The 11,990-nt window shown below is 35.5% G+C and overlaps 1 protein-coding gene across 3 annotated transcripts in view; it reads right to left on the bottom strand.

Annotated features, from left to right (window-relative positions):
• LOC106871151 (solute carrier family 12 member 4) overlaps positions 1 to 11,990 on the bottom strand; it is a 187,968-nt gene that overhangs the window by 46,585 nt on the left and 129,393 nt on the right. For all 3 annotated transcript variants that reach the window (XM_052966163.1, XM_052966165.1, XM_052966173.1), the window contains 3 exons: positions 11,496 to 11,698; positions 9,259 to 9,399; positions 2,942 to 3,040 (listed from right to left, as the gene is read on the bottom strand). In XM_052966163.1, the coding sequence (XP_052822123.1) occupies positions 2,942 to 3,040; positions 9,259 to 9,399; positions 11,496 to 11,698 (443 nt within the window). The remainder of the gene's footprint in view (positions 1 to 2,941; positions 3,041 to 9,258; positions 9,400 to 11,495; positions 11,699 to 11,990) is intronic.

Below are 11,990 nucleotides of genomic sequence, written 5' to 3'. Positions count from 1 at the left end.
TATGTATATCATCATCATCATCATCATGGTTTAACGTCCGCTTTCCATGCTAGCATGCGTTGGACGATTTGACTGAGGACTGGTGAAACCGGATGGCAACACCAGGCTCCAGTCTGATTTGGCAGAGTTTCTACAGCTGGATGCCCTTCCTAACGCCAACCACTCAGAGAGTGGTTATATGTATCTGTACCCAGATATGCATCTATATATACATGTAGATATGTACATACTCCACTGTATCTTGTTTCTCTTCTGTCTGTATGAAATACAGCATACCCTGGTATGTGCACTTCCGCATCTGTTACATCAGGGGCTAGATGCGTTTCAGTGAGTGCCATGTATATTACTTGATTGAAAAATAATGACTATAAAAAACACAAGGCATTGTGCGGACATTCCTGTGTAGTTAGGAAGTTTGTTTTGCAATAAAGTGAATTCATATTTGAATTTCCACTGTACAGTATCTTGGTCAAGTGACTTCTATTGTAACTTTGTGATGATCAAGGTCTGAGCAGAATTTGATATGAAACTGTGAAGAAGTCAATCCCCTACTTCACAACTCAGTTGCATGTCAGTGTAGGATAGAAAATCTTTAAGGCGGCGAGCTGGCAGAAACGTTAAGCACGCCGGGCGAAATGCTTAGCGGAATTTCGTCTGTTGCTATTTTATGAGTTCAAATTCCGCCGAGGTCGACTTTGCATTTCATCTTTTCGAGGTCGATTAAATAAGTACCAGTTACACACTGGGTCGATATAATCGACTTAATTTTGTTTGTCCCCTCTGTGTGTAGCCTCTTGTGGGCAGTAACGAAACAGGATAGAAAATCTTTGCATTGTATGAAAATACTGTTTGGTATTTCAACCTGTATTGGTTAGAGCCATTTTGTGTGCAGCTGACCTTCATGTTCTTTTCCCTCTGGACTCAGTAAGGTAACAGTACTTTGGTTAATATAACCAACTAAGACTCATAAAGGCTATGGCCCAACATGGTTGCAGTACAACTACTAAATCCAGAAAACAAAAAAGAAAAAAAAAAGAAGGAAAAATAAGTGAAATATTGATTAAAATTTTGGCCAAACAAGAAGCCAGCTAGGAGCAGTACATGTAAACATGACTTTAACTTGGAAGATTATGTGGTTGATGAAACCTAAACATGTTAAGAGAGTTGACAGTAGTTTGTTTTCACAGCAGGCAAATTTTTGTTTATTACTTTTTTGTTGAGCTGAACGTTTTACTTTCTAAATGAAAGTAAAATGTTGCCTATAAAATGCTTGGCAAAAATTCAGCTGTGGGTTTAAATGTAAGTATTTATTTTGGAAATTATTTGAACGTATATCTCATTCACAGTAAAGCAGTAAATATATTTTTATTTCTTCTTCCTTCTGAAATTGTTACTGTAAAATTTTTCTGGAAAAGCTATTAAAATCTCATATAATGAGCCATTTATAATAATGAACTGTTCAAGTAAATTTCTCAAAGGAACTATAAAAAAAAATTGATTGGATGTTATGGCAATTTCATTTTTACAAAGCCTTCCCTGTCCTGAAAGTATTACTCTAAATGTTTTAATTAACGTTCTATTAAATCTTGTGATTTTTATGCAAATTATTAAATTTTACAATGACAAGGCACATTTTTACACAGAAGCAAATATAATTAACTCAATCAGCTGCAATATAGCTTGTTTTTCTATGCTAGCATGGGTTAGATTAATGTATCAGTGAGATATTGTTTTACTGCCTGTCACACTTCCTATTGTTAATCATTACATGTTTTTCAATAAGTGATCTTTTATATTATGTGTCTTCAAAGGTGGAAAGGTAGCAGATTCTTTGTTGACAGGGAAATGACATTATCACTGCCTTTAGTTTGCGATATTTGGTAAAGTGAAAATGTAAACACATGCACATGGTGAGCTTATTTTAGTTCCCCTCCAAAGAACATCCTGTCTCAAGGATTTAGTTGGTCTGGAACTCTAGGAATATATACTTGTCTCCAATCCTGTGCTGTGGGACCAAACCTGAATCCACGTGGTTTGGACGAGAACTTCTCAGCTATACTCGGCCAAAGTACTCAGTTCATATGTTTCAGAGATGAAAGTTGATTCTTATGATATGTGAATTGAGAAGAAACAGGATCAAACACTTATATGCTGATGTCATAAAATTTCAGCCAAAGAACTGCCTTTACATAAGATATTAATAAATCATCATCATCATCATCATAATTTAACACCTGTTTTCCATACTGGCATGGGTGGATGGTTTGACAGGAGCTGGCAAGCCAGAGAGCTGCATTAGGCTCCGATTGTCTGCTTTGGCATGGTTTCTATGGTTGAATGCTCCTCCTAATACCAACCACTTTATAGAGTGCACTGGGTGCTTTTTATGTGACATCAGTATGGGTGCTTTTTACATGGCACCAGCACAGGTGCTTTTTATGTGGTACTATTACAAGTGGGGTTGGCAAGAGGCTGTGTGATAAGTAGCTTGCTTACCAATCACAAGGTTCCAGGTTCAGTCCCACAGTGTGGCACCTTGGGCAAGTGTCTTCTACTACAGCCTCGGGCCAACCAAAGCCTTGCAAGTGGATTTGGTAGATGGAAACTGAAAGAGGCCTGTCGTATATATATATATATATATATATATATATATATATATATATATATATATATATATATGTATATGCTTGTGTGTCTGTGTTTGTCCCCCCAACATCACTTGACAACCGATGCTGGTGTGTTTACATCCCTGTCACTTAACGGTTCGGCAAGACAGACTGATAGAATAAGTACTAGGCTTACAAAGAATAAGTCCTGAGGTCGATTTGCTCGACTAAAGGCGGTGCTCCAGCATGGCTGTAGTCAAATGACTGAAACAAATAAAAGAATAAAAAAATGTATATATATAAAATCCATCATTTTTTTTTTATAAAAAGGATACAGACCAATGATGTGGTCATAATAGCAGCCACAGTTCCTGTTGGGATCGATTTCTGTGCATCAGCTAAATCTCCGGAACGATTTGAACCAGCCATGATACCTGCAAGAGAAGTAATTATGTTTAGAAACATGCTTAGAACTCTTTTTCAAAAAAAAATGTTTCATATTTTATTGTCTGTGGTAGCTTTTACTTGTGTTTCAGTTGGTTTATTATTATCATTATTATTATTATCCTCATGAAAGCAGTGAGCTGGCAGAATCGTTAGCATGCTGGGCAAAATGCTTGTGGCATTTCTTCTAGCTCTGTGTTCTGTGTTCAAAAGTACCAATCAAGTACTAGGGTCAATCTACTTGGCTTCTCCCTCAAAATTGCTGCTCTTAGGCCAAAATTAGAAACAATTTATTTAGTTTTACTATTGTATGCTATATATACTCTCCTTCCTTGTCTTATTGTATACTGTGTGTACTTTCTGTACATTTATATATATTTACTAGACTACCTGTGACCCATTGGGTCAGCAGGAAAGTCTGAGTTTCCCAACAATGGAATTTTGTTTCGTGGGTTTTTTTTCTTTTCCAGGTTATTTCACATGATTTCAACGAATGTGACATTGAAATTATGTGTAAACGCTTCCTTTCCACAGATAAGGAAAAAAATTGGCTGTTATTTCTTGCATGCCCTGCTACCTCATAACAAGTATTTTGGGTCCTTCATTGCAAATAGCTGTTACATGGTAGCAGGGTGTGCTAGAAACAGCAGCCAAATTTTGTTTTTGGTGGTGGGGTGAGATATATAGAATGCACTTGAAAAAAACCAATGGAAAAAATTATTTCACACTGAGATTTTTTTTACAAAATATTTATCAAATTTTTAAAGTCATTTTCATTTCAAAATATTTTTTAGATATGCCAAAAAACATTTTTGTAATGGTATTCACTTGAAAATAATTTAAAAAAACATAAAAATATTGTCTGTTTAAAGAAAGCTAAAATATAAATACTTACTGTACAAACAGCTAACATTTATTAAATCACATTCACAAATGATTAAAATATTGTGTTTAACAAAAGTGAAAATAGAAACATTTACTGTAAAAATCAAATCGTATTTTCTTGTTGTCAAGTCACTGTGTCTAATCAAAAAGGTAAGAGTTTCTTCCCTTTCAGGGTTAAGTTATTTTTGGAGAATTTTCCCATTATGCATTGTTTTGGGTATTTATATCCTGAAAACCCCTAATATCTCAATAACCAGTGGTCTGATTTATGCAAAACTTGTTTTATTCCGTTTGTATTCACATTTCAGTAGCAACTTAATTCATATGCACCATTATGCACCAGTTTGACTGGGTAACATTGCAAGCAAGCAAACAAGATTCAAGCTCACTTTTAATGTATTATATATATATATATATATATTCTCATTTCATTATTTGTAAACTTGACACCTATCTTTGTATTGCTCTCATCCTTCACCATGGTGGCAAATTGAAGAGATCATCATTGTTTTTATTATTAAGGTGGTGAGCTGGCAGAATTGTTAGAATGCTAGACAAAATGCTTAGCAGCATTTCGTCCACCCTTACACTCTGAGTTCAAATTTCAACGAGGTTGACTTTGCCTTTCATCCTTTCAGGGTTGATGAAATAAGTACCAGTTATGCACTGGGGTTCATGAAATTGATTATTCCCTTCTACAAATTGCAGGCCTTGTGCCTTTAGTAGAAAGGATTATTATTATTACTATCATTATTATTATTTATTTCTTTATTACCCACAGGGGGCTAAACATAGAGGGGACAAACGAGGGCAGACAAAGGAATTAAGCCGATTACATTGACCCCAGTGCATAACTGGTACTTATTTAATCGACCCCGAAAGGATGAAAGGCAAAGTCGACCTCGGCAAAGTTTGAACTCAGAACGGAATGGCAGACGAAATACCGCTAAGCATTTCGCATGGCATGCTAATGTTTCTGCCAGCTTGCCTTATTATTATTATTATTATTATTATTATTATGCAAAGCAACAAGTTGGCAGAATTGCTTGTTAGCATGCTGGACCAAATGCTACTAAGCAATTTATCCGGTCAAGCACTGGGATTACAGTAATTGACTTACCCCTCCCCACTAAATTTAGGCTTTGCACCTATAGTAGAAAGGACTACTACTATTAAGTTGCTAAACTGTATGAAGGTAACATATGGAGATTCATCTGTTTACAGCAACCAGCAAAAGCCTTACATAATTAATGACTGTTTTGTTATTGCTGTTTTGTCTCAGGTCAGCCCTGATTGAGTAGATGTCTTATCAAATACATTCATGCTATTACCATCCTGCTTTTGTTCTGCAGTCTACCTTGGTGTCTCTGGGACCAAATTATTCAATATGTCTTTCTTTTGGAAGACAGCGAGCTGTGATGTGAGGGAGATTTTGCTGCTGTTTCTTGCAGATTAAGGCAATTACTAAGAGGCCGCTTTGTTGGATTGTGATAATTTTATTTGATTGTATTACTAAATTGAAGCACTGCTATGTGTTACTATACCATAATGCTGCTGTTCATGCTGGACCACTGTTGTTGTTGCTTAGCTCCAGTTCATCCTTGATTGAACATAACTATAATCAAAGGTTGTTGTTGTTGTTGTTGTTGGCACTCCGTCGCTTACGATGTCGAGGGTTCCAGTTGATCCGATCAACGGAACAGCCTGCTCATGAAATTAACGTGCAAGTGGCTGAGCACTCCACAGACATGTGTACCTTTAACGTAGTTCTCGGGGATATTCAGCGTGACACAGTGTGACAAGGCTGACCCTTTGAATTACAGGTACAGCAGAAACAGGAAGTAAGAGTGAGAGAAAGTTGTGGTGAAAGAGTACAGCAGGGTTCGCCACCGTCCCCTGCCGGAGCCTCGTGGAGCTTTAGGTGTTTTCGCTCAATAAACACTCACAACGCTTGGTCTGGGAATCGAAACCGTGATCCTATGACCGCGAGTCCATTGCCCAAACCACTGGGCCATTGCACCTCCACATAATCAAAGGTATTCCAGCCATAACTTCACATCTTTTTCCAGGTTAGAGTATCTACAAAACTGTATGTTTTATCTAATTTGCTTCACCTTCTTTAAGATGGTAGGATCCAATTTGAGTGAGATCTAGCTGTTATTTCTACCATACCAAGTGACCACATATAGGTACCTCGCATCATACTGCTTATGAATGACACATCTCCAATAATTTGTATGCTTGTGTGTGTATGGAAGTTTGTATGCATATATGTAAATATTTTGTGTATGTCTGTGCTCAGATAAATGTAATGAATATATATGTCTTTAATGAGAAGTATCTCAATGTAAGTGTTGCGTGTATATATATTTGCATGTATGTGCGCATGTGTAAAGCATTTTTTTTTCTCATGTAAGAGACTATTTAATGTTAACACAATTCTAGAAGAAGAATATTAAATATTATTGAAGCTACAATAATGGTGAAAGTTCATATGCTGCCAGAGGGCAATACTGTAGAATTTTGATTAATTGATGAGCTTTTTGCAACATTAATATTGCATACCAAAAATATTGATTTCTAAACAAGCACAAGGATAGGCACTGGAGTGGAATGGAAGAATCAATTATATGGATAACATTTGGGAGGGACAGGAATGGAAGGGTCAATTATTTCACTCTGAGTACTTGGTTGTACTTATTTTTTATTGGTAATAACAACACCAATAGTAATAATAATAATAATGATAATAATAATAATAATAATAATAATAATAATAATAATAATAATAATAATAATAATAATAATGATAATAATAATAATAATAATAACAACAACAACAACAACAATAATAATAATAATCCTTTCTACTATAGACATACGGTCTGAAATTTTTGGAGGAGAGGACTAGTCGATTACATTAAACCCAGTGTTTCACTGGTAATTAATTTATTGATCCCCTTGGTGAAATTTGAACTGAGAATGTAAAGATGGATGAAATGTCGCTAAACATTTTGTCCACTGTACTAATGATTCTACCAGCTTACCACCTTAAAAACAAAATAATAATAACAATAAAGTCATGTACCATTTATCTTGATATGAGATCACCATATCTACATTAGACAGATAGGTGTCCTCAACGTTTTGGCTGATGTACTCTCCAGCCTTCATCAAGTGTTCTGGTGGAATTTTGAACCCACCAGGAAATGTGTTAACAACAAAGAAGGTGAGGACACCTATCTGTCCAATGTAAATATTGTACATAATTCCTCATCTCTAAAATATAGAACAGTGAGATTACCATGTTGCACACGTATGGTTGCAATGCATGTACCCGATGTACCCTTATCTGATGAATAGTCATGATGGTTATAACTGGCTTTGTATATTTGTATTCCAGTGTTACTTTGATAATAATGATGGTTTAAAATTTTGACACAAAGTCAGCAGGATTGAGGTAGGGAATCAGTTGATTTCATCGACCCCAGTACACAATGAGTACTTATTTTATCAACCCTGAAAGGATGAAAGGCAAAGTCAACCTTGATGGAATTTAAACTCAAAACATAAGGACAAATGAAATGCCACTAAGCATTTTGCCTGATGTGCTAATGATTCTTCTAGCTTACCACCTTAATAATAATAATAATAATAAATAATGATGATGATGATGATGATGATGATGATGATGACGATGATGATGTCTAATATTGGTACAAGATCAGACATTTTGTTGGAGGATACAATCAGTTTAATTGATTCCTTATATTTGAGTGGTAGTTTATTGATTTTGAATGGCAGAAACACTAGGTCCAACCTGGTAGGATTTCAGTTCAAAAAGGTTACAGAATATAACAAAACATCACAAGGTACTTGGCGTTTTTCTCAATTCCGCCAATCTATAATAATAATTTCTAATGTAGGTACAAGGTCACAAATTTTACCCCAGTACTTAACTGGTACTTTATGAATGAGAGATAAAGTTGAAGGATGAAATGTGAAGTTGTAGAGTTACATCATAAGAGTTCAGAAACTTTGAGAGATGTAAAATAATTCAATTTTAACCATGGGATTCAAAGTAGCGAAGTTATAAATAATAGTGGGTAAATACTGGGTTAAAGATCTCTTTGGAGGGAAAAAAAACAAAGGCTACATGTGGGACTTGAACTCACATCTCCTGTAAACATGACAAATGTTTTACCATTGAACCAAAGCAATCCTTCAAATTTCTGCATCCATTTTGGAAACTCTTTTCTTACCAGTGAAAATTATATGTTGTTGAATTTTGTGAAAATTGTAAGTAGTGTGTAAATAATGGGTTAAAAAATCTCTTTGGATAGAAAAAGTTGAAGACTGACTGTTTCTAATCAAAGGATTTTTTCAACCTAATGTTTACATGCTATTATTTATAACCTTAAATGTTATAAATAATAGCATTATTTTACACCTCTCAAAGTTTCTGAATTCTTATGATGTAAATCTACAACTTCACCTTTCATTCTTTAGCTTTATCTTTCATTCATAAAGTACCAGTCAAGTACTGGGGTAAACTTTGTGACATTATGACTACATTAGAAATTATTATCATAGATTGGCAGAATTGAGAAAAATGCCAGGTACCTTGTGGTGTTTAGTTATATTCGAATATATGCAGCCCAAATAATCTACCAGTTCTATCTTCAAACTGGCCAGATTTGGCCTCTCACACTTACTCAACAATATTAGTCTGAAAATAATCAATTACTTCATTAAAATCTCAAAGCTTCAAGGTAATTCAAATCAATGTGAATGAATAAGTGGTACATTTGACAGAGAAATCTGAATACTAAAGAGTTAAGGTGGTGAGCTGGCAGAACTGTTAGCACACCAGGCAAAAAACTTAGTGGCTTTTCATCTATCTTTATGTTCTGAGCTCAAATTCCGCTGAGGTCAACTCTGTTTTTTTTCCTTTTGGGGTTGATAAAATAAGTATCGGTTGATCACTGGGATTGATGTCATCAACTTACCCATTCACCTGAACTTGCTGACCTTCTGCCAAAACTTGAAACCATTATTTATAGTCTTCTCAACTTCAAGTCCCACCATCAGAAAAAAATTAAAGTTATAGAATATAAGCTAAAAATCTCAAGTCTCCCTTATTTTTCATTTTTAGGATTCACATTTATAAATCAGAATAATGACAATAATTATTTAGTTAATTTAAAATTCTACTGTCACCCATAACACCTTCCATTCAAGCAATATAATTGTTACTCTTTTCTTTAAGCTGCATAGAATTAATTTAGAAGTTAATTGTGATACATATAAAAGAAATACATACCGGTGACTGATGGGAAATAAATAGCTAGCAACACCATGAATGTGGTAGTAATATCTGCAATGATTTCTCCTCTAGCAGCATCTCCTGCATCAGAACTCCCAGGAACATCATTAATTTTTGAGTATTTACTGAAAGCATTAGCTAAAAAAAAAGAAAAGAAAAAGAAACTTGAGTGAAATTCTGTACCTTAAACTCTTAAAATACAAAAGGAAAAAAAGAAAAAAAGTTTGGCTGCATAAAAATAGTTTGTGTTCCTTTTATTATAATTTTTTAGAAATATTTTCACCTGCAGAAGAACTCCATACCCAATGTAAACTACAGGTGCACAAGTGGTGCAGTTGTGCCTCAGGTAAGCTGGCAGAGATGAAGAACTACAGATGTAATAGATGCACAAGAATAGCAAGACATGGAAGCACCCATGAAATACCATCATAAAAGAGCTCAAAAGACTAGGTAGATGATGTATTCAACAGTTTCTGTTTTCAGGGTGACTAAATCTGCAGTGTGCATGTGTGTGTGAGTGGGGGTGGGGGTGTTGCAAAAGCAGTGTATAGTGTTAGAAAACGAAGGGTAAAAGTTGAGAGAACTATGACCTCTGATGGCCAGAGATGGTTTTTCTCTTTGAATGAAAAATTGTATGGGAGAAATGAGCATTGAATTTGGAGGATACAGAAAGACTGGAATGGAATGAAACCAGTATGTACCAATGCACAAATCCTCATCATCATCACTTAAAGTCTGTTTTCCATGCTGGCATGGTTTGGATGATTTGACAGGAGCTAGGAAGGCCAGGAGCCACACCAGGTTCCATAGTCTGTTTTGGGCTTTGTTTCTATGGCTGGACGCCCTTCCTAATGCCAACCACTTTACAGAGTGTACCACATGTTTTTCATGTAGCACCATCAACAGTGCTTTTTATTTAGCTCTATCACCAGTGCTTTTTACATATATATATGCATATGCATTTTTATAAGCAAATATGTTGTCAACAGACATGAATGGTGAACTATAAATTAAATGAAAGAGAAAGAATGGGCATTAACACTTTTATGGGGTAGTGTGAAAGATAAAATATTGTACTGGTATGGAGATGGATGTGATATGTATGAAAGATGACATTTGAATAGAGACTTGTTGAATGAAGTCCACACTGATGCAGGCATTTGGGCCAGGCCTCTGGTCTGAAGATAATTTCTTTCCTTTATCCATTCAGCAATAACCTTTTCATAGAAGTCCTTCAAGGAGCCTTCCTTCTATTTGGTTATTAAAAAAAAAGTAAAAGAAAATATCCATGAAGAAAAAAGAGGAGAACAGAAGATGAGACAAGAAGTATTGAAGACTGTTCGCAAGATGCATATACATATATATTGGTATTAGGAAGGAAAACATTGAATAATATAACCCTGAATAATTGGAAAAGGGAAAGGGTGGACAAAGTCAGATTACTTCTGATCAAAGGGTTGCTTCATTAGTGTGAAACTGACAAAATCTGTTCAAAGTATGAACAAATTGTGGTAATCTGATCCATCTGTGAGAACAGTATCATTGATAAAAGCTGACTTGAACCATGACATGTCCAATCCATGGCAGCATGGAAAATAGATGTAAAACGATGGTGGAATTTTCTGTGGTCACCAAAGAAATGCCGATCTCTAACTGTGGAAGGAACCTGTGGTAGAGGTAGACCCAGGAAGACATGGGATGAGTTGGTGAAGCATTATCTTCGAACTTTGGGCCTCACAGATGCAATGACTAATGACCAAGACCTTCGGTGATATACTGTGTTTTCAGAAGACTTGTCAAGCCAAATGAAATCGTAGCTGTGGCCACTACTGGTGTCACATAACTAGCACCCATGCTGGTGGCACATAAAAGCACCAATAATGGTGGCATGTAAAAAGCACCTATTACACTCTTGGAGTGGTTGGCATTAAGAAGGTCATCCAGACTAAAACCTGATGCAGCTTTCTGGCATATGAATTCCAATCAAACCATATAACCCATGCCAGCCTGGAAAGCAGATGTTAAAGGATGACGATGATGATGATGATTTGATGATGACAATGTTGATGGTGTAAAGAGTCAGAAGAAATGCTGCTAAGCATTTTGTCTGGCATGCAAACGATTCTGCCAGCTCACCACCTTGTAACAAAAAAAAACAAAAAAAAAAAAACAAACTAATAATAATAATGATAATAATAATAAGAAAATAAAACGTAATGATTCAAGAGGCTTACTTTCAAATAGACCACTTGCAATGCCAGGTATACCAGGAACATAACGAACTTGATTGGCAAAAAAATAGTTGCAACTGTCACTTGTATTTCCATCACCACAATAGTGTGCATAGATAGGGCCTGAGATATTTTTATCACACCAAATGGATCCATTGGCTGTGACCGACTCAAGAGTTAGTAAACGGTCACCCATTATACAGATTCTGAAATTACAAGTAGAAAATTAATTTACATTTGATTCTGAACACGAAAATAAGGTAACAGTCTTATCAACAGGTGAGTATGCATGTGTCTGTATGTATGTGAATGTTGCATTTATGCATGTTTTAGCTTGTTGATGTTCAGTAAAAGAATGAAAAAAAAGAATGGCTGTCATGGCTTTGTAATTAGAAGACTATAGATTCCAGTTGACCAATACCTTGTAAATGGAATATGGCACACAGAAAACATACAGAAGATGTGTGTGTGTGTGTGTGTGTGTGTGTGTGTGTGTGT

This window comes from Octopus bimaculoides, chromosome 1 (genome assembly GCF_001194135.2).
Source record: "Octopus bimaculoides isolate UCB-OBI-ISO-001 chromosome 1, ASM119413v2, whole genome shotgun sequence".
NCBI classification, from domain to species: domain Eukaryota; kingdom Metazoa; phylum Mollusca; class Cephalopoda; order Octopoda; family Octopodidae; genus Octopus; species Octopus bimaculoides.
The sequence above is the reverse complement of the archived record's forward strand: the minus strand, read 5'-3'. Positions and strand labels throughout refer to the sequence as shown.